The following is a 27,114-nucleotide window of genomic DNA, read 5'->3' as shown; positions in this document are numbered from 1 at the left end:
AGTCCTAGAATGAGCTGGAATTTTCAGCATGTATACAATATTGAAACAGCGCTGTCTACGTTGGCTTGGGCATGTCATGAGAATGGCTGATGGTCTGATTCCAAAAGATCTCCTGTATGGAGAATTAGTGCAGGGAAGCCGCCCCCGAGGGAGACCACAGCTGCGTTACAAGGACATCTGCAAGCGGGATCTGAAGGCCTTAGGAATAGACCTCAACAGATGGGAAACCTTGTCATTTGAGCATTCAGCCTGGAGGCAGGCGGTGCATCATGGCCTCTCCAAATTTGAAGAGACACTTGTACAGCAGACCGAGGCAAAGAGGCAGTCCCGAAACAAGCAAAACCAGGGAGCTGGAAAGGGGACAGATTGGATTTGTCTTCAGTGTGGAAGGGATTGCCACTCTCGAATTGGCCATCTCAGCCACACAAGACACTGTTCCAAGACCTCCATACAGAGCACGATACCATAGTCTCTCGAGACTGAAGGATGCCTACACTCATGTTTATTTAACTTGTATACAGAATACATCATGTGAAAGGCAGGACTGGATGAATCCCAAGCCAGAATTAAGATAGCTGGAAGAAATATCAACAATCTCAGCTATGCAGATGATACCACTCTGATGGCAGAAAGTGAGGAGGAATTAAAGAACCTCTTAATGAGGGTGAAAGAGGAGAGCTCAAAATGGTCTAAAATTCAACATCACAAAAACAAAGATCATGGCCACTCGTCCCATCACCTCCTGGCAAATAGAAGGAGGTAGTGACAGATTTTACTTTCTTGGGCTCCATGATCACTGCAGATGGAGACAGCAGCCACGAAATTAAAAGACGCCTGCTTCTGGGGAGGAAAGCGATGACAATCCTTGACAGCATCTTAAAAAGCAGAGACATCACCTTGCCAACAAAGGTCCGCATAGTCAAAGCTATGGTTTTACCAGTAGTGATGTATGGAAGTGAGATCTGGACCACAGAGAAGGCTGACCGCCGAAGAATTGATGCTTTTGAATTGAATTGAGGAGACTCTTGAGAGGAGAACAAACCTATCCATTCTGAAGGAAATTAATCCTGAGTGCTCACTGGAAGGACAGATCCTGAAGTTGAGGCTCCAATACTTTGGCCATCTCATGAGAAGAGAAGACTCCCTGGAAAAGACCTTGATGTTGGGAAAGAGTGAAGGCAGGAGGAGAAGGGGACAACAGAGGACGAGATGGTTGGACAGTGTCATCGAAGCTACCAACATGAGGCAGTGGAAGACAGGAGGGCCTGGTGTGCTCTGGTCCATGCGGTCATGAAGAGTCGGACACGACTTAACGAGTAAAGAACGAAAGTGCCACAGAAGAAATTTTTACCCGGGCAGCCATCAAATGAGGTAACATTATCCTCAAGAAGCTTCTCCTGGAGATCATAAAGAAGAGAACAGGTGTAAACTAATTCCATCTCTTCCCAGCCTTGCTACATGCCAACTCCATTGCAGTTAAATGGACATTAAAAAACTACTTATTGTAGTCATCTTTTTTTAAAAAATCAGTTTGTAACAGTCTAATGTTGCACTCTTGATAAAAATGTTTTAGACTGTGCATGTCAGAACTGGCAGTTACTATATTACTATTTAATATATAATTAAGCAAAATAACTATTTTTATTTGCGTAAACAGTGTCAATCCTATAGGCACAAACACTTTTGTGACAGCACATACAGAGCTTTCATTTTCCAGACACTCCAGAAAAATACAACAATTCAAAAGCAGTTAGTTATTGACAAATGTAAATCATGGCATAGCTTTTTATTTCATTTTATGATGACTTTTTTTTGTCAAAAAGCTTGTTTATGTAGCAGCCATCTGATAAAAAGCCAAACTTTTGCAATGGAAAAATCATAGCCATAATGAAGTTGTCAGTCAAAATCAATTTAACATATTCTTAGCTTCAGAACTTATTTGTCTCAAAAAAGCTACTCTCCATGAAGTTCCTGCCAAACACTGAGGCTCTCACAGGACACAATTCAAGAAAGCAAATCCTCACTTCTTTAAAGTCAAAGGCTCAAGTTTCTGTATTTGGTTTCTGCTGCTTGAGACACACCTGCTTCTATTAAGTTCCAGAAACGGTTTTTAAGTTTCAGACACTGAGACATGAAGGTCAAACTAGGATTAATGTCCTGTATTAACCCTATGTTTAAGATTGGGGGGGGTAATTAGGAGGAGCAGTACTTCCCCGGTCACATGGGCAATCAGCCAGCCCTATCACACACAATCGACAGTGTTAAATATCGCTACATCAAGGGAAGCCAGAAAGATAACAAAGAAGAGTCAGGCTTTCTCAGTTATATCCCCCACTTTGTGGTGATACCAACTAAGTTGTGTCAGGCTCAGTACCTCCCAATATTCAAGTAATTATTCAAGAGAGCGGTATATAAGGTCATCCTACTCCCAAATGATGGTGATTTTGCTTGAACCTTAATTTCCTATAGATGACCACACTAGAGTCAGTTATATTGCTGTTTTGAGTATGTTATTATGTTTTTATGGGAATACAGAGGAGGGAGTTGTAGGGTTTTGCTTTTTTGTACACTGCCCAGAGTAGTTTGAATTCACTAACTGGGTGGTGTATAAATTAAATAAACACTTTAAAAATGTATTCTCTATTTCAAAATACAGAGGTACTGGACAACACCAGCAATCATTATGTTAGACTGCATAGGGAAGCCATTGAAATCCACAAACACCAGCAGAGCTTCAGCAAAATAGAAGAAAGTTTAAAACTCAACAAAGCCTGGCTCCCAGCACTGAAAAATACAGCCTGCAAAAGCCAAAAGGATTGGTGATCACTGCACACAAAAACCAGCTACCGACACCCATCAATCACAGTGACAGATCATCTCTCCCCCTTACGACAACAATACACCCACAACAAAAAACACGCTGATCACCATAATCACCCAATCTCCTGAAAAGGACAAAAGCTGTTCCCACAGCTATAAATACTCAACTACCCAAACAAAGTGCACCAGAGCACAGAAAGAGGTCTGGTTCCTGTCCTCTGAAGATGCTGGCCACAGAGACTGGCAAAACATTAGGAAGCAAAACCTTAAGAACACAGCCAAACAGCCCAGAAAACCCAAAACAACTTAAAAAAATACTTTCTCCCCACAACTGTTTTCTAGTTCGAAATCTGTACTTTTCTGTTATTATTTACACAAAACAGCAATGTGGTGGTGGTTTGCATCTGACAATCTTCAGGAAAAAGTGGTAACCCACTCTTCTGACTACAACTTTGATTCAGATTAAAGTCTCTAAAGATGCTTTCAAATGGAGCACAGGAGAACAGAAGGAAAGCACTGAAGTCTTCCCCCACTCCTGCCCTCCAGATTGCACTTTTTCCCTACAGAAAAGGACTTCATGGTAATTGAGTTTCCTGTGAAGCTCTAGTACTGGAACAGCTCCCAGTGGGGCTCTGGTAATGTTCCTTTCCTAACTTTTCAGGAATAAGCAACTGGGGGAAGAGGGAGAAAAATCACACTTTCCCCTCCTAATAATCGTTCACAGCTTTTATATGAATTCAGAATTAATGGAATTGAATCACTTACCTTCACAAATTTACAAAAATTTAAATCATGTCAAACTTAAATAATCTTACAAAACTATGTTCTAGAATCAATTCTGAAAATTTTAAAATATTCAGAACATTAGATAATCAAGTGTTATTTTCCAGCTCAATAACTATAGACAAAAAGGCTGGGATTCACAAAGTACTCTAAGCATGTCCAAAGGTTTGCATGGATTTATTGGAACACTTTTGTCCCCTCCACTATTTTAATTGCAGACCACCATATCACAAATGGCATCAGAAATCCATTTCAATTCCAAAACAGCTTGCTGTGCAATGTGGTGGCAGCACATGAGCCAATGTTTAAAAAGTGCATGTTCAAATCCTTCTTCAGTGTGCTGCTATTATTTATTATTATTATTATTATTATTATTATTATTATTATTATTATTATTATTATTATTATTATTATTATTGAATGTCCTTGCTGGGATGAACAAACAAACAAACAAACTAACTAACTAACCAACAAACAAATGATAAAATAAGGCTGTCCATCACTGACAATTGACCAAAAAACACTGTGAAAGGCATCTTCCCATAAACAAACCTGCACATATCCACAAAAATAAGAATCATACCAATAGTTTGCCCATGTGAGAAGAGCAGAAGTGTGTGACAAATGGACCTTGCAGTATCCAAGTGAAAATTAATATAATATAATATAATATAATATAATATAATATAATATAATATAATATAATATAATATAATATAATATAATATAATATAATATAATTGATATTGTTGTCAATGTGGTTGCAGCACCCAATAATCTTACCTGGCAGTTATCAAAATGAACAGCCACAACAAGATTGCCACTATAAAGCTTATCCTGTAAGTTTTCCTGAATGGTTGGTTCTAGTTCTGGCGGATAAGTGTGTTTTAACCAGTCCATCCAAGATAGCCTCACAACTGAATGCATCTTTTCTTCACTGATTCGCCTCATCTTAATCCGGAATTCTTTGACTTCAGGGTCTTGTAGGGCCTCAAACTCATGAAGACCTGTTATTAAACAGAAGATATCATCATATTTCAAATCTAACACTGTTATTACTTCCACATTTTACTAATATGTGCCTAATTCCTTGCAACATGGACCTTAAAATTAAGCCCACCAAAAAATAAGTCATCATTAAAGATATGGACATCCCAGGTATCTTAGCAAAAGTGGTCTGCTAAAAAACTTGAAAAGATAAAGACTGGAAAATCACAAGAAAATAATTATCTTGTCTTTCTTGTAATAGTGAAATTTTATCTTAACCCCTATTTTAAGGCATATGTCAACTATTATGACAGGAAAAAGACGTAAGAGCATGTAAGCTGTTTATGTTCTACATTGTAACCTTCATGTGCAAAATTTAGTGTTTGGAGGGAACACTAATGTTTTACACTACCCTTAATGCTTTGGCAGATACTGTTGAAATTATTCCCACTAGCACTGATTGCTGAAACTTGCAAAGAGGAGAGAGACACTAGTAGCCTTATCCCTTTCATCTTTGCTTTGTTCATGCAAAAGCAACATCATTTGTGAAGGAGAATACAGTAATTTCCACATATAGAGCTTATCCACACAAGTCAGAACCCAGCTTTCTCTATGTTCTTGCTCATGTTGAGAGATTCCACCACTAGATGAGGCTCTCCACCTCATCCATATTGTTTTCATAGGAGCAAAGCAATGGTGGTAAGGGCAGGGCTACCACACATCCCATACTGTATTTCTATGTTTAAAGACACTTCAGAAGTGATTGAATAGGGCTATAGATCAAAGTGTGGATCAAGCAGATTTTCACAGTCAAACATTTTCTACCCTGAATAGTACAAAGAACTGGAGTGTTGCTTTGTTTAAAAAAAGAGGGACTTTGCCCAGTCATTCTTTTTTAAAAAAATAATCAATTATAAAAACTGAAAAAAGAACAGTTTACACATGTAGATGCCCGTGTCAGTACAGACAAGTTAGCGTTCAGTTCTCTGTTGAATGTAAACAAAACTTGCAGATTTTGTGCCAGGACTAACAATTGCCCATTGTTTTGATGAGAAGCATGGCTTGATTAGCGACTATTTTTAATTTCAATACACAGTTGCAGAGAGTCATGTTCTAAAGCATGAAGAACATGATTATACCCCAACAAACTCTACCTGATTTTCAGCACAGGTTCTGGTTTCCATAAAAACAACAACCCTGGATTGCATAGGTCAAGATGAATGCAAATACAACTGTTAACAAATGCTGCACTAAGATGGTAGAATGAGGAGAGAGAAAAACCACACACACACACATACACGCATACATTCTCTCTCTCTCTCTCTCTCTCTCTCTCTTTCAATCCCACACACACCTTAAAACCCTAACAAGCAATTTTTAAATTCTTGTACATATTCACCAATGAAGCCTGGTCCAATTAAATCAGTGGGATTTAAGTTAGTCTTTCCATCTCATGCCACTCTTCATTTTAATAGGTCTGCTATAGTTGAGATAAAATTTATATTTAACCCTGCCTTAGCCTATACCTCTTGTGAATCTCACCACTTGCCCATGATGGACAATCCATGGTGGACAATCAGTTGGAGATTACACTTCAGATCTGCTGGAGAATGCACTGCAGATGTAATTACTGGTGGTGCCTATTTTCAAGAATTTAAGGTTCCACTTCCCCTCAAACAGCTGCCACAGCTTCTACATGGTGAAAGGGCCTACATGAGAACTGTAGCACAAAAGTAGGAAGTTTTAAATGTCTGAAAACTACCCCCTGATGAGGATATCATCAGTCTTCCATGGGGGTACTTGTGTCAGAACAATTTCATGCATTATAGTATAAACTCACCCAACGGCAATGTGGAACATGGTCAAAACAGATAATTTTGGAACAATCGTTTTGGAACTTGGAGGGAAAATATGTATGTATTTATTAATTTCATACACTTCTAGACTATCTCATATGCAGAATTCTTGGGGCAGTTACATAAATTAAAAACAAAGGCAAAAATCGTTTTAGGTCCTGACACTGATGGAAGAAGCCCATCCAAAAATGTGGAAAAGGTGGATTTCCCATCATCATGCAGTCCCAATGCAACCTCAACAGTGATCTGAGGGGCTGGAAAACCTGTGAGAAGAGAGTTCTGTAAAAGGAGAGCATCCATCTGTTCCAGTGAGAGGGCTGCCGAGTGAGGGAGAAAATCACCTCCTTTAAGATCCAATGCTCAGAATCAACAAGAGTCTGTCACATAATCCAAAGCAACAGAGAATGATAAAAATCAGTATTTACTAAAGCCAAGAGAATAAGGAAGGAAAGCAGCACCACAAACCCCTCCCCAGAATAAAGGCTATCAACAATGTGAAGATCTAAAACCACTAAAAGAGTGGCAGAATAAGGAGGACTTCAACTGGTACAAAACAAAACCTATAACAAAAACCATCCACATCAGCCTCTAAGCAGACAATATTCTACCAATAAACATCCACCACTGTAAATGTCCTCTTGTTTGTAGCCATTTCGCTTCAGTTTACTTGATGACAGTTCCTGGAGAAAGACCTGAGGGAATGATTTTAGAATGTGACTTTTTACTGTCCTGTTACCACAATGGTCACATAGCAAAAATGTACAGGTTTTGCTATATTTCAAGCCCATATGCTGCCATCTCTGCAACAGAAAAAAAAAATCATTCATTTTTTACCTTTTCCTATGAGGACACCGATTTTAGAATCCAATTTTTCCCCAGGGTCACAGCTTCTTGTAATTAACTGAAGGACAGGAAGGAATGGTCTAACATCACAGAGCCTTCGTGTCTCATCTTCCAGTTCTTCACGTACAGCTGTTTGGTTGACACAGGAGAACATGTAGGAGTCAATCTCCATAAGAAGGTGAAACAGAGGGTAGCTGTGTGCTTGCTTCCATAATAACTGCAAATAAATACATTGATTATGATAGCTATACAATGGGAATCAAAATCTCGACTTGTTATGCACAACTTCAGGTAGGTGCTTCAATGTCACTCTTGAGGTACTCCGCTCTTAGCATAAACAAGCATCTTTAAATCAATTACAGCTGATTCAGTCCTCCAGACAAAAGTGGTAGGTCATGTGCCAAATTTAAATGGAAGTGGTTTCTTTTCTTTTTTAATGAAGAACACGGGTTAAAGAAAAAACAGTTCTTTCCATTGTAAGAACTGTTCTAGTACAAATTGTTGGGAATACAGTACAGAGGTACACTTGTCATCATCTTTATTTATATTTTAGTGTAATTTTCTGAGAGAGGCCTTCTTTTTCTGAGTGAGTTCTTCTGCATTCTTTTTGTCAGCTAATTTAGTAAGATGGTTGCTAGGCTCTGGCCATGCCAAGACTAGAAAAGAAGTCAATTTTTGGCCAGCTTCAGAAACTTAACGGCCCTTCATGTGCCTCTATGTCAATCTGCTAATAGTAGCTGCTGTCTCAGCAAAAGACAACTTGTTTGACTATATTTCACATTCACTGGTAAAGGGAGAAGAAATATTTCTTCACAATTGCAGGACTAGGAAGGAATTGATTCAGCAGGCAGGCCCCTATTGTTCCCACTGATCCAAGAACACCGGTCCATACATTTTTTGTCAAGATGCTCATAGAGAACTTATATTCTAACCTATTTATTATGTTGTTTCTCTGCTATGGACAACACAATTAAGAACATAAGTCATATGTCCACAAGCAAACACAGTGGGAACTTCCTCTAAAATTAAAAAAACCCAAAAAAACCCCAACTGCTCTGAAAATCAAATTCTTAAATCTAACTTCACTTACAAATTATTCTTATTCTATATAAAATGTTTTTACTTCGCCTTTCTCCTTGAAAAGGAACCAAGGCAGCTTTCAACACTGAAAGACAATATTTAAAGTTGAAAACAACGAGTATACAACGGTGGTTAACATAATTAAAATACAACATTTAAAAGTACGAACAATGAATAAAGACACATCTTACATCATTAACAGGCAATATTAAGGCAAAAATCAATAACTATACAGTAGTTCTTTTTTTTTTTTTACAGAAAAACCACTCTGAGATATGGAAAATGCAAAAATGGGAAACACAAGTAGTACTAAAAATCCAATCAAAGCAGCAATGACCAGATAGGTGGGGTATAAATAAATAAATAACAATCTATCTGAAAATCTCACACAGGTAGCTAGTTACTGAGGGAAGGCTTGCATGAACAGAAAGGTCTTTTGCCTGCTTGTGGAAGGATTATCGAAGATGGGGCCAGCCTGGCCTCCCATGGGAGGGGGTTCCGAAATCTGGAAGCAGCAATGACATACTGCATTCATATGGAAACTAAAGAGCACTGCAATTAAAAGTCAACAGTAAAATAACAAATTTTACCTGCTTGATGTGGCAAATAGTGGCATCACGAGGCACATCTAAGCTGATGTAAATTCCTGTAGGAAGGAGGCAGTCCACAGATATTGAGCCATCAGCTGCTATCTGTGAATCTACTGCCCAGATGTCCAGGGTATCTGCCATGGCAGGAGGCATCATAGATTTTTAATATCATAACCATATAGTCCTAGAAGGAATATATATACATATTTGTCAGTTTTGCTTCCTGGTGTAGTTTGTTGAATAAAAACAAACACTGTTGACCTCTACAGTGTTCCAGACACTGATCATGTTTACATAGGTTAAAGAGAAAAATATTCTCATGGTATAAAATAATATATATCTTACTGTTAATAAGCAGCATGAAGTTCCATACAACCTATTCACTTGTTCTTGGCTTCTCCAATACAACCAATACACTGAAATTACATGTTTACTTTGTCCTCCAAATCTGGGTCCTGACTGGCTGCTCCCACACAAACAAGGATTCATAAGACCCACATACGAACTGCCCTGGCCTGTTCGGAAGAACTGTGTCAGGATCCTGGGTTATATACGAAGCAAACTATTTTTACTTTCTTAGCCATGCCTGGTAGTGAAAGGAGCTGAAAACAAGGAACCAGGCTGTATGCACCAGCATATAGCTCATTAACAGTAAGCCAGGATTTTCACTGGTACCAACTTCCAAACAGACAAATTTTATGAGATGAGACTGCCTTTGATTAGACAATAGTTCCAATCAAAAAATTTTACTACCACTCCCACCCCACATGTAAAATAGTACACAGAGCTCTAGACTGAAAAAGGAGATTTTGAAAATCATAATGCCAAAAAAACACACAAACATGCACAGTATGGTGCTGCGTGAGTCTGGAGTTGTTATAAGAAAAATTTACAATGGAGAGGTTCTCAGTCTGTGAAATTATAAGCAAATATGAACTGCAGAAGTCAGAACATTTTGCCTGTAAGAACATTAAAAGAAAACAGAACCATAAATCACATGCCATTGAACTGAAATCTATTAAACATGGTTATGGGATGATGTAGAAATGGTAGACAATAGTCCTAGAAGGTCACAAGTCTCTTACGCCCTATTTTCACAACAGAAGAAAAAAGCCTGGACAACAATGATCAGTGCTATGTTTGTATCATAACACGGAGCTATTAGGTCTGCCTGAATGGCAGCACATATGAACACACTTTAAAATAAGAACAAACAAAAAGCCATGCTGGATTAAATCAAGAGCCTATCTAGTCCAACATTCTGTTCACATAAGTGGCCAACTGGTGCCCACTGGGACAAAGAGGGGAGCTGCAGCCTCTGTCTCATGCAACCGATTAACAAAGGCATGCTGCCTCTGACAGTGGACGTGCCACATAGCCAACCTGATTAGTAGTCATTGACTGCTCAACAATCTCTGGCTCCACAGCATCTCATATAAACTTAGTTTGTAGCCGTCCAAATAATATATCTTTTCCAAATAATAATGTATGAACACAAGTATGGTTAAGGCACCAAACTGAGTAAGCTACCTACTATTTTCTGGTCACTGACACCCATTGCTCTTTCAAGATTATTATCCTTATACAATATTGGATTAGTTAGCATTTTTTACTAAGTATGGATATGTTACTGAAAAAAGAAAGGTTACTTACCTGTAACGATGGTTCTTCAAGTGGTCATTCTGTGAATTCACACAAAGGGTTAATACCAGCGCCAGCGTTGGGCCTCTCGGAACGTTTTCTAGCTGCAAGAGAAAAGTAACAATGTTTAGGACTACCCCTACTGCGCACGCCCAGCCTAACCGTCCCTCAGTTCCATTTGTCCGCCATAGGCCCTCGAGTCAGAGAGATGCCAGTGACAGACAGACAGAGGGGAGGCCGGGCGGGATTGTGTGAATTCACAGAATGACCACTTGAAGAACCATCGTTACAGGTAAGTAACCTTTCTTTCTTCATCGTGGTCTTCTGTGAATGCACACAAAGGGTGATTAGCACGCTTACTAACCGGATGGTGGGCTGTCACTGAAGAGCCGATGCTAGCACTGCCCTCCCGAATTTGGTCTCCTCTTTTGCCCTCACGTCCAATCTGTAGTGGGTTATGAAGGTAGAGGCATTAGACCACGTAGCGGACCGGCAGATGTCGGGCAGGTCGACGCCACGAAGTAAGGCAGTGGAGGAGGCAACAGCCCGGGTGGAATGGGCTTTAAGTCCCTGTGGAGGATCTCTGTGGTTGAGCTCGTAGGCAAGGGCGATGGTAGACACGAGCCACCGAGAGAGCGTGGACGGCGAGGCCGGGCAACCCTTCTTAGGGCCAAAGTGGCAAAGGAAGAGTCTGTTGGCCAGGCGAAAGTCTTTGGTCCTGGATACGTAAAAAGCTAAGGACCGTCGAACATCGAGCATGTGGAGCATGCGTTCAACATCAGTCGTCGGAGACGGAAACAAAGTCGGCAGAATAAGTGGCTGGTTGACGTGGAAGTCGGAGACCACCTTAGGAAGAAAGGAGACGTCCAGGTAAAGCATAACCTTGTCCTTAAAGAACTGAAGAAAAGGTTGGTCATGGCGGAGAGCTGCCAACTCGCTAGCTCGACGAGCAGAGGTGATAGCCACTAGGAATAGCGTTTTTAAAGAGAGCATTTTGAGGTCACAGGTAGCCATAGGTTCAAATGGGGGTCTGGATAGGGCATGCAGAACCAAATGGAGGGACCACTGAGGGAGTGGAGGACGAACGGGAGGTCGGAGGTTAGAGAGACCCCTCAAAAACATCCTGACGGTAGGATGGGAGAAAAAGCGGGATGAGGGAGAAGCTCTGGGCTGAAAGAAGACAACCGCAGCCAGGTACACCTTGATAGTAGAGATAGACAGGTGGAAATCAAACAGGTAACGGAGATACTGCAGAAGTGTGGAAAGAGACACAGGTGAGGAGGTGAGATCCCTCTGCTGGGTAAATTTCAGAAAGCTGTTCCATTTGTAGGCATACAAGCGAGACGTGGAGGGTTTGATGGCATTGGTCAAGACCTCCTGAATTTCTGGACGATCCTCCACGCCGTCAGATGGAGCGTGTCGAGGTCGGGGTGAAGGACTTTGCCTGCTTCCTGGGTCAGTAGGTCTGGCCACATTGGAAGGGTTACTGAGTCCACAGCCATGCTGACTAGAGTGGGAAACCACACTTGGCGAGGCCAAAAGGGTGCGATGAAGATGGCCGGAGTCATCGAGCGTCGGAGTTTGATCAAGGATCTCTGTATTAACGGGATCGGTGGAAACATGTACAAGAGACCCTGGTTCCATGGAATCATGAATGCGTCGCCGAGCGAGTGGTGACCGAGCCCTGCCCGGGAGGCATAGCGGGAGCATTTTGCGTTGTGAGGGGATGCGAACACGTCCAGCACTGGGGTCCCCCACTGGTTGCAAAGGTCCTGGAAGACCAGAGGGTTCAACTCCCATTCGTGAGTCTGATAGTGAAGCCTGCTCAGAGTGTCGGCAAGTGTGTTGTCCTCCGTGGCTACATGGATGGCCACCGGGTAGATATGATGACGGTAACACCATTCCCAAAGGAGGATGGAGAGATACAGGAGTGAATGAGAGCGGGTTCCTCCCTGCTTGTTGACATAGTGCATTGTGGTAGTGTTGTCCGTCACTAGCTGAACTCCGCGGCCGCGGAGGAGAGGGAGGAAGGACTTGAAGGCCTTGATAACCGCCAGCAGTTCCAGGTAATTGATGTGGAACATGGCTTCTTGAGGCGTCCAGAGGGCGTGAATGGTGCGGCGCCCGCAGTGCGCCCCCCAGCCGGACGGACTGGCGTCCGTTGTAACTTGAACGGTGAGACGGAGTGGACGAAAGGGCCGGCCAACCGTGAGATGGGGTGTGTACATCCACCACTGGAGTTGTCTGGTGAGCTCCGGGGTGACACGAAGGCGTTTCCTTTGACTGTCGATCATGGGGTCGAAAAGGGTGAGAAACCAAGATTGGAGCGACCGGAGTTTGAGGCGAGCGTGCGCTAGCGCCGGCGTCGTAGAAGACATCAGGCCGAGGAGGTGCTGGGCATGGTGGGCTGTCACCCGAGCACCGGGGAAAAATTTCCTGATGGCTCGTCGAATCTTGTGTATTCTTTCCGGGGGAAGAAAGACTCGACCCTTTACAGCGTCCAAGCAGGCCCCTATGTATTGAACTGTCTTGGAGGGAATGAGCCGGGATTTCTGATTGTTGACAGTGAGACCGAGATTGGAAAGAAGATACAGAATGAACCTTGTGTCTTTCAGGGATTGCCTTCTCGAGGTGGAGACTACGAGCCAATCGTCCAGGTAAGGGTAAACGTGAATGCCCCTGAGACGAAGGTAAGCCGCCACCGGAGCCATAACCTTGGTGAAGGTCCGGGGAGCTGTGGACAGACCGAATGGCAGGGCCTGGAATTCGTAGACCGTGTCCTGAAAGATGAACCGAAGGAACCTGCGGTGGTCGGGGTGAATAGTGACGTGAAAGTATGCGTCCTTTAGATCTATAAGGACGAACCAGTTGCTCTTTTTCAGCAAGTGCATGATGGACTCTAAGGTAAGCATCCGAAACCGTCTGGGTCGCAGGTAAGTATTGAGGAGTCTTAGATCGAGGATGGGTCTTATGCCTCCTCCGCTTTTTGAGACGGCGAAGTAGCGGGAGTAAAACCCGCATTGTACGTCGTGAGGTGGTACTGTAGAGATGGCCTCTTTTTCTAAGAGAGATGATATTTCTTCCTCTAGCGAGGAGTCGAAGGGAGAATGAGTAATGAAACCCAGCGGAGGAGATCTTATAAACTCCAGCTGGTAACCGTGCTGAATAATTTTTAGAGCCCAAGTGTCGTTTGTGATGACAGACCAGTTGTGAAGAAACGGTTGAAGGCGGGTGGTAGGTGGTGAGTGGGTGAAAACGGGGGGCCGAAAGTCAAAGATACTGTTTTTGTTTTCTGCCAGGTGGCTTAAAAGGTTGGCGGCGATGGGGCGGACGAGGGCGGTATCCCTGATAGCCCTGGACAGAAGAAGAGGACTGGCCAGAGCGCTGCTGAGGAAGGTGTTTGTAAGGACGGTATTGTTGGGAAGATTGATACTGTCCATAAGATTTACGCCATTGAGGGCGTCGCTGTCTAGATTGAGTCTGAACAGAATAAGACTTAGCAGTTCTCTTAGCCTTATGAAGGTCCTCCAAATGGGAGTCGGTCTTTTCGTTGAACAGCCCGGTAGCGTCGAAGGCGAGGCTTTCAACTTTTGATTTGACGTCCTCCATTATGTCCGCAGAACGGAGCCAAGCATGGCGCCGGATAGAGATGGCAGACATGAGGACTCTGGCAGAGATTTCTGCTGCATGTCTGATGGAAAGACGTTCATACTTGGATACCGTCTGAGCTTCCTCATATGAGTTAAGAAAAGCTTGCCTGGTGTCTTCAGGTATCATTTTCAACCCAGGCAAAAGTTTGAGCCACAATTGTTTGTGATAAGCTCCCAAAACAGTTTGATAATTTATGACTCGAAGTAGCAAGGTGACAAGGGAGTAGATTTTCCTGCCGATGAGTTCCAGCTTTTTACCCTCCTTGTCGACTGGAGTAACATGAGCTTTGGCCGAAGGCCTTGAACAGCTTGTTTCAACAATGAGTGAGTTTGGAATGGGATGCTTGAGCAGAAAATGAGTATCGGCCCCATGAATCTTGTAGAAGTGTTCTGTGCGACGAGGGACATTAGGTGTAGCCGCAGGCTGAGCCCAGAATTCCTTGATGGCCTCCATAACTACAGGCACAAAGGCTATACTGGGGGGAGCGGTACTGTCTCGTTTTATGTCTCCAAAGAACAAGTCCTCTCCCGGAGGGGAAGGGAGATTCAAGTCCAATTTAAGCGTCTTGGCAAGCCTGGACATCATCTGAGAGTAAGAAGAAAAATCCTCAGATGGAGAAGGAGCGTGAGTATCGCCAGTATCGGAAAGCACCAGATCACCCGGAGGTAAATCATGCGGTGGTAAGGGTGGGGGTGGCTCCTGATCGGAGTCAGAAGACCGCTCCGTGGACACCTCATCTGGATCAGAGGAGAAAACGTCCCTCTTCTTCCTTGGAGGGGGCTTCTCGACGTCGACCTGCGTTGTCGGGGGTCGAACGGGGACCACGGTCGGTGCCGAGGTGGGAGGGGCCGGTTGCGGTGGAGGGGCAACCGGTACCGGAAGAGGGTGGTCTTTGGCTCGAATGGCCCGGCGTCGGCGTCGAGGTCGGGTCGACTCCGAAGAAGAAGAGACATATATGTACCGGATCTTTTTGCGGTACCGGTCTCGAGAGGCGGATGTCGACGACGAAGGAGGAGACCGCGAACGGCCGCGTCGACGTCGATGGTGCTTACGACGCTTAGGGCGGTCGGAATCCGCCGAACGGGAAGAAGAGGACCGACGTCGGTGCTTGGTACGACGTCGATGAGAATGGTGCTTCTTCTTAGAGCGTTTACGCTTAGAGGATTTCGAGTCCGAGCGATCGCTAGAGTCGGACTGAGTGGAAGCTCGATGCCTCTTCTTCGATCGTTTCTGTCGAGGAGACTTCGACCTCGAGCGGCCGGAGGACGGGGACCGACTCGGGGAGCCATGCTTCTCCGTGCGAGAACGTTTGCCTCGAGGAGATTTAGACCTCGAGCGCACAGGTGATCGAGGTATCTTCTCTCGAGGAGATCTCGAGTCCGAGTGTACGGACGAGATCGACACGGGAGGCGACCCCTGGCCCGCAGGAAAAGGGCTATGTGGGGCAGAAGCGAGGCCAGTAGTGACGGCGACTAACTGGCTCGGCGTCGGGGAAGACCTTCCCGAAGGCGGTATCACTTCAGTACGTCGAGCAGGAGGAGGTGCGGGTGCCTCGGCCGAGGCCCCGAAGCGCCTCGACAACTCCTCAAGAATTGGCGATGGGATGGAACCCGAGCTCGGAGAAAGTGGAATAGATGTCATTTTAAGCTGGGCGGCCGCCTTAGCTTTGGACGATTTCGACGGCTTAGCTTTCGGAGCCGGAGGCTCGGGTGAAGCAGGAGCGGCCGATTTCGACGACGCGGATTTCTTCGACATTTTGGAAACTTTGGAGACGACTGAGTGAACAGGAGCTGCTCGAGAAGTGGAAGCCATTTCCCCCTCAGAGGGCGCCGTGGAAGACAACGTTGACTCCCACAGATGAAGTTTAAGGCGCTGTTGGCGAGCCTTGAGAGCGGCCTTAGTGAAGGCTTTGCAGTGTGGGCAAGCTTTGGGATTGTGCGACTCGCCCAAACAATACAGGCAAGTATCGTGGCCGTCTTGATGGGGGATTTTGCGGTCGCACACCACACACCTGCTGAACGGCCCTGAAGGGGACATAGGGTAGTAAGGAAACCGAAACGACAAGTCCAAGGATAAGGCAGAGCAGTCCAAACACAGTCCGAGTAAGCCAGAATATACACCGGGTCGTCAAGTTGAAGGGAAAAAGCGCTAGGGTAGTCCGTGAGCGAAGCAAAGGTCAAAGCCAAAAATCAGATAGATCGCAATAACGCAGCAATAAACGCAGCTAAGACGAGAGGCTCCAAACCGCTAGGCGGAAAAATGGAACTGAGGGACGGTTAGGCTGGGCGTGCGCAGTAGGGGTAGTCCTAAACATTGTTACTTTTCTCTTGCAGCTAGAAAACGTTCCGAGAGGCCCAACGCTGGCGCTGGTATTAACCCTTTGTGTGCATTCACAGAAGACCACGATGAAGAAGTTACTCTTCCCATTTTTGCATGGTATATAATACCAGAATTATTATGTCCAGTTTTTTTTCATATGTTTATATTTTCAAATGAAAAGTTGCTATGAGGCTAGTAAAGTATAAGCATGGAGGTTGTCATTAAAAACAAGATACTAATTCAAAAACCTTTATATGGTCTAGGGGAATGGTTCTTAACCTTTGTTACTTGGATGTTTTTGAACTGCAACTCCCAGAAACCCCAGCCAGCACAGTTGATGGTGAAGGCTTCTGGGAGTTGCAGTCCAAAACTCCTGAGTAACCCAAGGTTAAGAACCAGTGGTCTGGGTATGCTCCATGGATACCAATTGTGCCCTGCACTCTTATTAGTAAATCTTGTGCCACATTACATTATTTGAAATCTTTTTTCCAACTGTGAAGAGGGTGGGCACTACCATTAAAGAAACTCAGGTCTAGGAAATGCATTTACACAATCCTTTTGATCCCAGCCAGAATGTAGGAAACAGGGGAGAACAATAAATAAACTGTTATATTTAGCTAAGGGAAGTGGCAACGCTATAGCAGCTTTTAAACAACTTTAAAACTATTCCATAGAGAAGTAACTTTACAGCAATTCGAGGGGTGATAAAAGAACAACAGTCAAATGGAAAGAAACAGAAACAAAGCAAGAATCATTTGGGAATGTGTTCCAGAAGTAGTTTTAGGCCCAGTTCAGACATGTAATCAGAGATAAAAAGTGGCTTCATAATGAGACAGGGTGCAAACCATCCATGTATTCCCCAATGGCTTTTGTCACATTGCTGTCTGCTACACATGGTTTGGGGTCCAGCTGTCTAAGGGACCACTTTGTTATGAACCTGCACATTGGTTAAAAGCTTCAGGAGATGCCCTATGGAAAAAACCGTTGTCTGCAGACTGTGGAATGCACTCTTTTCACATTTCTGTGTTTCCATTCCTACTGATTTTAGGAACAATACAACAATGACCCCCCCCCACACACACACAAACACTGCCTTGATGCATATTGGGAGAGTTTTAATTATTTTGATTATTGCAATTACATTAATGGTTTCACTGGTCCATTTGTTTTGAATTTGTTTTCTTTTTCTGTTTATTAGTTACCAACAGTACAACATTTTTAGTAGGAAAGTTTAAAAAAAACATTAAAATTATATGGAGGCTGTTACGTGTTTTCCCGAAAATAAGACAGGGTCTTATATTAATTTTTGCTCCAAAAAAAAACACATTAGGGCTTATTTTCAAGGGATGTTTTATTTTACAGTCATGTCATCTTCTGGTTGCTACACAATGGTGGAGGGCGGGGTTTTACTTAACTAGGGCTTATTTTTGGGGTAGGGCTTATATTACGAGCATCCTGAAAAATCATACTAGGTCTTATTTTCAGGGAAACAGGGTATGAACACATGCCACATGGTTATTCTTTTTGGGTATAACATGTTTCTGTCACATTCTAATGGCATGTCTGAACTTGACATGGGCTTATCTGATAACTCTTTCAACTCTGCAACATTTTGCTTTGAGAATAATTTCTGAGGTTTGCCCCCCCCTTTTTTAAATGCCAAGAACACCGAGCATTCAGTGGCTAAAAATTATATTTTGGGAGACTGGTGGGATTATTGGGGTGACTGGCACACTCTAACCTCCAAAGCAGCAAAATCCTGTAAAATATATATATATACCTCTTTGCTATGACTATTGCTTTGTCCATTTCCAACTTATTACTTAGTCATTCAACCAAACAATAAAGGAAACTGCAAGTAAAGAAGATGTGTCTCAAGCAAGGATCAGTTTGCAATTGCTTACTGATCTGGTGAATATTTCACAGAGGAAAGATCTGAATTCAACAACCACACAGCAGATGAGTTAGCATTTTGTTCATTAATGAAACAGATTAGCTTCTTTCATAAATGGCATCCAGTCACCATTCTAGTTCCTGCCACTTGCCAACAGCAGAATGGTCAGGAAAGTGCAAGTATTTATACAGAAAATAATCCTTGTCACAGCCATGAGACTGCTACGAGAATGAATCATAGCCCAAACTGTATAATACGGCAATACTCGGATGTGACTAACACCCTCACATCCAGCAGCTGGAATACTGCCAAGAATCTATCTACGGCAAATAGTTACATGAGAAGAATTTTAAACAGCATGCAGCAGAAGGCGGGAGAAATCTCTTGGCTAGTATTTATTTCAAATGAGCTGCTTTGAATGTTATGCTAAACCACAAATGTGTCTGCTACACCATTTTTACACTAACACTAGGTTATTTCAGAACAGTTAGTATTATTTGGGAGGGGGAAATGAAGAAGCAAATCCTTTGGCATTCAGAGCTGAAAAATAACTCCTAAGCATACAACTCATTTGGAACCCAGAGATGTATATATATATATATATATATATATATACATAATGAAGCAACAGGATTTCAGCCATAATCTAGAGTTATATGTGTATATCTATGTGTATTATCTAGAGTTTTATCTCTATCTATATCTATCGATCGATCTAGATATATAGATACTGTAGATAGATAGACAGATGATAGATAGATAGATAGATAGATAGATAGATAGATAGATAGATAGATAGATAGATAGATAGATAGATAGATAGATAGATAGATAGATAGATAGATAGATAGACAGACAGACAGATATATACATACATACACACACACACACACATATATATATACACACACACACACACACACACACACACACACACACACACACACACACACACACACACACACACACACACACACACATATGCCTAGAGATGGGCATGAAGCACTCCATGCTGTGTCATCATACCCTGTCCTGCCTCCTCCTCTGAGTGGGCAGCTGCTGGAAGAGGCAGAGTAGGGAAGTCCATGCTCCTAATAGGATGGAAGATTGTGCAAATGGGAGGAAAGGAGCACGATACACTGGCAGGTCAGTGGGAGGAATCGACCGGGGTGGTGGTGGAAGTGAGCACATGGCATCTGTGGTGCCACACCGATGACTTAGAGAACATGACACAAAGTGTTTCATGCCCATCTCTAGGCATAACATTCAGTCACTACTAGCTGGCCACAGGGATTCTCAGGTGTGCACCATTTGTCTTCAGAATCGATAACTAAGCAACAAGTAAACCACTCAAAAGCTGTTGGCTTTCCCTTCTTCATATTTAGTCTTGCATACATTTTCCTCTCCTACTCCAGTAGTGCTGCAGCGATCAAAAGCACTTGCTTCCATTTTCAATTACCTAAAGTTTGATGTAACATACAAATTGCATTTTAACTATTTAGTTTTAGCTATTGCTGGTTGGATTGAGCCACGATTATAAATTACACACTTGTCACTTCTCTCAAGGATGATAAGGAACTATTGGTGAGCACTCTTTGGATACAGCCTGCCAGCCATCTACCAATCCACCAACAGTAGTTCAGTCAACTTTAACCAATCTGTCTATAAGAAAATCATGGGAGGCCTTGCTGAAATGAAGATATAAAATACAGGTCATTCTCTTGATTTACCATGCCTATACTGTAATTCTATCAAAAAAGAGGGAGAGTACAAAAGAAGTATTTCTGCTGCATCAATGGCACCTTTATCTGAAATACTTAGTGTCCTTCTGTCCTCCAGAATATCATCTGTCTCCTCTAAATGATTCAGTTTAGCGCTCTCCTGAACAGATTTGCAAGAACTGTAGCAAACATATTCTTCTAAACCTTTGGCAAGTGTGACTGATCACTTGCCATATGCATGAGAAGCCAAACCTTCCACAGGGGCACCGTCTTGACAACCAGCTGCTCACTTCCAAGTGCTCTTGTCTCTCTTCCTGGACATGACATGGGTTTCTCAAAAACAAGTCATGCCAGACGAATCTGATATTTTTTTAACAGAGTTACAGGCTTGATAGATGAAGGGAACACTGTGGATGTAGCTTATCTTGATTTCAGTAAGGCCTTTGACAAAGTTCCCCATGAAATTCTTGCAAGGAAGCTAGTAAAATGTGGGCTAGTCAGTGCTACTGTTCAGTGGATTTGTAATTGGTTGACTGACCGAACCCAAAGGGTGCTCACCAATGGCTTCTCTTCATCCTGGAGAGAGGTAACTAGTGGGGTGCCTCAGGGTTCTGTTCTGGGCCCTGTGCTATAAAACATCTTTATCAATGACTTGGATGAAGGAATAGGGAGTATGCTGATTAAATTGGCAGATGATATCAAATTGGGGAAGGGTTGCTAATTCCCCAGAGGACAGGATTAATACAAAATGACCTTGACAGAATAGAGTCCTGGGCCAATGAAACTACAGGAAAAGAGACTCCACTGACAGTCAGAGCTGGTCGGCAGTGGAATATGCTGCTTCGGAGTGTGGCGGAGTCTCTTTCTTTGGAGGTTTTTAAACAGAGGCTGGATGGCCATCTGTTGGGAGTGCTTTGATGGAGTTCCTGCATGGCAGGGGGTTGGAGCTGATGGCCCCTGTCACCTCTTCCAACTCTGTGATTCTATGACCATTGACAGGGGATGCCCCACTGTGCACCCCAGAAAAGCCAGCCTGAATAGTCTTGGGCAAGCTGCAAAGTCCCAGGATGCCCCCAGAAGAAGGGCATGAAAAACCACTTCTGAGTACTCTTTATCTAGAAAATGCTATAAGGCATCATCAAAAGTCAAGAGTGATTTGACAGCACTAAATTGTTTTTATTATTGATTTTCTCCACCTTCAATGGAAGTAAATTCGACTGTTATAGGAATGGTAAACTCAGAACATGCTTCTGAGGATATATAGTCCTCATAAATGTTGTACATTTATTCCATCAAATATCTAACTCCCATTGAATCCATGAGGATTTATTCTCAAATAGACATGTGATCAGGCTGTGAGAAAATTATTCCTGCATGACTCATCAAAACACAGTGTTTGCTTGAAGGCATTATGAGTTTTATACTGGAACAAACAGATCCTATTTTTTCTTTGAAGACAGGTTTAAATAATTGAAAACAAAATAGCACTGAGTAGAAGCTTTTGCTTTTGTTCTCTTCACTGCTCTTAAGTAGTCCTTACTTTGCTTTCTAACTATCCTGTTAAGGGTATGCACGATATGTTCAGTTCAAAGCACAGTTTTGTATTCAGAAAATAGAACAGAAAGAAAACAAGGGTGAAAAGTTTTCTGGAATAGAATCTTCTATAGCTTGCATTACACAGATCACTTACAATTAAAGCAAAAGCTTTAATTAAGTTGACACAATATCAAAATCTTTGGAACGCTAATTTTTTGGACAATATTGGGTGTGTTCGGGTGTTAAATTTCACATTTTTTCCAATTCATATGGAAAATTGGATTAAATACAGGTACACTTTTAGTAGAACACTTTTTTTTTACAATATACTATTTTTGAAAATATCGTCACCTGAAATAATAGATTTGCATTCCCTACTGTGTTTTATTGTGTTGGATTTAGGTATGTTTTGTAGTAAACAAGTAAGAGAAGTAAACATCTCAAAATCTGGAAATGCATGAAATCTAAAGGATAACTGCATCCTGATCTGTCAGCAATCCATTAAGGATTGACCAGGGTCAATGTATTTCAAAATGTGTACTTAATGAAATTATTAGGACTCATGTTAACTCAAAAGCTCATGTGCTGTACTGTAAATATGACTGATATTACTACTTCTTTGACAATTGTTATAACACAGTAATCTGATTTCAGTAAGCAATTTAGGCAATAGTTGTGTGCATATCACATAAAACCATGATTTGATGTGATGTGCACAAGCAGGAACAAACTGGAGGGGATACATTTGTCTGTCTTAATCATAATACCACAAAAAGTAGGCATAAGCACATTGTCTTATACCTTATGTTGCTGTGCTCACATTTACTTATTAGTACATCTGCAGTCCAGCTTTTGGTTCATAATCTGGACCACTCATAGAAGTTATCAATAAAACTATTCACTGTTTGAATAGTCTATGTAAATACTGTGCTAGCTCCTACTTTTTCCATAGATATTTTGGGATGAATTAATCTTCAAAATAATGTATAACTACTTAGTTCTCCATGAAAGGGAAAAGATCTTGTAGATGAAGTGCATCCAGCATGCTTTACAGAGGAGTCCAAAAAAACCTTAAAATTTAATCATCAATGGGTCTGAGTAAGAGTCTGGAGGAACTGACTGAGCTGCAACACACCCATTTACAGTGGTGCCTAAACTTACAACCATAATCCGTTCCAGAAGATGGACGTAACTCGAAATGAAGCACCATTTCCCATAGGAATGCATTGGAATGGGATTAATCTGTTCCAGCAGAAAAAAATAATCAAAAAACAAAAAAACAAAAACCAAACCACAGTCAGCCCCAACACAATGTGAAGGGCTGAAAAACAAAGCAAAACAAACATACACACACACCAGTCAGCCCCATCAGAAATTACAAAAACACCCCCCCACACACACACACACGACACAGAAATATAACCCCCCAAACCCAAACCCATGCTGCAAAACGAAGTAAATGTACTTACTCACGAGCAGAAAGCAGCACCAGGCAGTCCGAAGCCTCCTCCAACACACACTCTCTAACCTTTGGGGTGAAAGAGCTACAAAGAATCTCTTTCCCAACCAACGGTTAAGCCCTCTAATTTGAATTCCCCACTTTTTCACTTCCTCTTTTGATCGTAACTGGAAGCTCCAGCCACAAGTCAAAGCAAAATTTTGCAGCCGGAGCTGGTCGCAACTTGAAATGCTCGTATGTTGGGACGGTGGTAAGTCAAGGCACCATTATATTTAAGCTGGGAAATCAGTAGAATCTATGAAAAAAATGTTTCTGCTGCTACCCATTTCAGAAATCTTGTGGGACAAATGTTCAAAAATATTTTTATGCTGTTTATCTCTAGCCTTTCTTCTAATGAACTCATAATGGCTGCTGATTTCCTCCATGCTTTATCCTCACAACAATCCTGTGAGATGGGTTAGGGCAGTGATTCTCATGCTTGAGTAACGCAAGTGTTCTTTGACTGCAACACCCATAAACTGCGGGCAGCACAGCTAGTGATGAAGGCTTCAGGGAATTATAGTCCAAGATTACCCAAGCTTGGGAACCACTGGGTTAAGGTTTTTGACTAGCCCACAGTCACCCATTGAGTTTCATGAGTCAATGGGAGAACAGCATTGATTATTACATTTCAGAATAACAAATTTCAGGACAGGTGCGTTCTTCTTTCTTCTCTGCACAATAAAAACACTGAAGATTCTCCTATGTTATTCCTACTTCATCTTCACAATGCTTAAAACAAATAAACACACACTGACATTTTCTCTGGGTCAGAATAGTACATGCAATATGAAAACTGCTTTTAAATAAACATTACTGCTTTTCATAAGGTTTATACTGCTGCTTCGAAGAATGCAGTGCAGTATTTGTGGTCAGAGCTTAAATCCTGCCAGCAACTTGATCTTCTGCATATTTGCTTAGAAATAAATTCCCCTTCCCTAAGTTAAATACTGTACTGCTTATCCTTAAATAAGTGTGGATAGACTGCAACCTCAACTAGATCACTGAGTTGTTCAATATTAATAAAGTTACCATAGATAAGATGACAGAATATTGCTTTCCAGAACTATGAAAGAAACCTTTCACAAACCCTTCGATATCTTTCTGCAGAATGGCTCAGTATCCTTTTTCTGGCCAGCAGTGAAGTTAGTTGGCAAGATACCATTGTTTGGATGTCTGTGGCTGTTCTCCCTGACTTTCCTCTTTCACTTGGAGTTTCTGTGATACAAGAATCCTGGCTCAGGAGCAAAACACAGTAGAAGCTAAACCACAAGTATATTTTTCTAAGACTTGTAAGATTTGGACAGGATTATTTTTACTGAAGAACGTATTTATTATAGAGAAAAACTGTGAAATATCATTTTTTGAGATTTCAGAACTATTGCTGAAAGGGTCTTTGTTTTTTCATGCAAAAGCTCAGTGTTGAACTAACCACCACTATAGTACTTAGACACATCTCCCTTCAATAACACCAGGGTTAGCGGCTCCAGACCCCCGTGCAGTTCAAAATCTATGTAAACCTCTTATTCTCCACAAAACGGAACCTACAAAGCATAAACAGCTGATTCACTCACACAAACACACATGATCTGCATCAGCATGCCACAGCACACTCCCTGGCCACCACGTGGAGCTGCCTTGACAGGAGAGGGAGCTCCCTGGGCCACTGCTGTTGGACCGGGGACACCGCCACGCCAACAACAGGGCCCTAGGTAAGCCTAAGACCCACTTTTCTTAGGCCACTTCCCAGAAAAAACAGTAGCACTGAATTTACTGAATATTTACATACTGAATATTTATCTTAAAAAATCAATGTACAAAAAAACCATGCTCCTTGGGTCCATGAAATTCAATGGAGAAGTGTATACCATTGTATTTATTTATTTTTATTTATTTATTCCATTTATACCCCGCCTATCTGTTCATCGCGAACACTCTAGGCGGCTTACAACATAACATATAACATAACATATAAAACAAGCATATATATAACATAATTAACATAATTAGAAAAAAGAAAGAATTTTTTTTCTCCAAGATGGCAAGAGAACAAGATAAAATGTAACAAATAAGAGGGAAGAAAAACTAAGAATTAACATTGCTCTTTTGGTTTCACTCTACCCTTTTCAGTGGGAAGTAAAAGCTATCCAAATTAGGCTATTATATTCCCTAATAAAGAGTAAACTGTTACACAGTAGGTGTGTTGGTGTGGGCACGGCATCATTAGCGGCAATGTGACAGTAGCCCCCCCCCGAGGTTGAGCCAGTTAGTTTGGTTTTTCGTTTGGTTCATGGCGATCTGTGAACCATCACAAACCGTTTTTCAGGTTCGTGTCATTCTCTACATATGATTCAAAACCTATTCATCTAACACAATATACATGAGTTGATTCATGTAAGAGTATCACATCTTGTTCCAGGTAATAAGAGGTAGTATTAGTGAGATACACCAGATCACACAGTATATTAAGCACTTCTACCTCTATATATGCTTTTTATATTTTTGGAGTTCTTTGCATTGGAGACATGTAAATGCTCTCAATAAATGTATCTACTTGTTTCCCATAACTTCCCCCCAAATGTCAGAGACTTAAAAATAATATTTACAGATGTCATATTTGGAATGCTTTTCTTCACATAATTCTCAAACCTTGTTAATGACTAGTAGAATTAAAGGGTAGTTGACATTCATGCCTGTTCCAGAATACTTCCTTTTTACAATGATTTTGTAACTAAAGTTTTGATTAGAATAGACATTTTGCCTAACTTTTAAGACAGAATTTATCTATACTGAGTCATTACTGTGCAGTAGCTACATGTGATGCATGTAAAGAAAGCTCAGGTTCAAATACCAACACATCAATCAAGTTCTAAGACAAGCATAGTAGATACACATTGAACAATCACTTTCTCTTTCATGAAAAGCAGCAATGAGTAAAGAAAAAATAGCTTGAGTACAATGATTCTGCTATCAAAAAATCCCAGCCTATGTATGTGTACATGTGGAGAGGATTTACAAACAATTAAGGCTTTCTAAAAACAGTAATGCTGAGCCATAATTAATCTAATCTATTGTTTGCAAATCCACTGCAAACTGATATTCTCCATCCTGGTTTGTGGTTTACTCATTGTCTGCCGTAAGGCAGTATTCCAACATGATAACGACCCCAAACACACCTCCAAAACGACCACTGCCTTGCTAAAGAAGCTGAGGGTAAAGATGATGGACTGGCCAAGCATGTCTCCAGATCTAAACCCTATTGAGCATCTGTGAGGCATCCTGAAACGGAAGGTGGAGGTGTGCAAGGTCTCTAACTTCCACCAGCTCTGTGATGTTGTCATGGAGGAGTGGAAGAGGACTCCAATGGCAACCTGTGAAGCTCTGGTGAACTCTATGCCCAAGAGGGTTAAGGCAGTGCTGGAAAATAATGGTGGCCACACAAAATATGGACACTTTGTGCCCAATTTGGACATTGTCACTTTTGTTGCCAGTGGTTTAGACATTAATGGCTGTGTGTTGTATTATTTTGAGGGAACAGCACATTTACACTGTTATACAAGCTGCATACTCACTGCTTTACATTGTAGCCAAGTGTCATTTCTTCAGTGTTGCCACATGAAAAGGTATACTAAAATACTTATGAAATGTGAGGGGGTGTACTCACTTCTGTGATATACCGTGTATACCTAACGTAAACCAAACACAACACACCTGTTGTTTTTTTAAAGCAATTATTGAACTATGGTATTCTTCTTGGAATATGGCCAAGATACAAAATTTAATAAACACAACTAATATGCAAAGTTTTGAGTTTTAAAGTAAGATACAAAAGGTCATATTTACAGTTTTTCTGTTGCCCTCAAACAAATTAAGAAGAAACTATACAGTGACTGGC

The 27,114-nt window shown here is 41.9% G+C and overlaps 1 protein-coding gene across 3 annotated transcripts in view; it reads right to left on the bottom strand.

The window, feature by feature from the left end:
• Positions 1-27,114, bottom strand: part of PIK3CB (phosphatidylinositol-4,5-bisphosphate 3-kinase catalytic subunit beta) — a 108,812-nt gene that overhangs the window by 48,762 nt on the left and 32,936 nt on the right. For all 3 annotated transcript variants that reach the window (XM_072995948.2, XM_072995949.2, XM_020793154.3), the window contains exons 3-5: positions 8,960-9,143; positions 7,281-7,506; positions 4,387-4,610 (exon numbers count right to left, since the gene is read on the bottom strand). In XM_072995948.2, coding sequence (XP_072852049.2) covers positions 4,387-4,610; positions 7,281-7,506; positions 8,960-9,115 — 606 coding nt within the window. In that variant the 5' untranslated portion in view covers positions 9,116-9,143. The remainder of the gene's footprint in view (positions 1-4,386; positions 4,611-7,280; positions 7,507-8,959; positions 9,144-27,114) is intronic.

This window comes from Pogona vitticeps, chromosome 3 (genome assembly GCF_051106095.1).
Source record: "Pogona vitticeps strain Pit_001003342236 chromosome 3, PviZW2.1, whole genome shotgun sequence".
Lineage (NCBI taxonomy): Eukaryota > Metazoa > Chordata > Lepidosauria > Squamata > Agamidae > Pogona > Pogona vitticeps.
The sequence above is the reverse complement of the archived record's forward strand: the minus strand, read 5'-3'. Positions and strand labels throughout refer to the sequence as shown.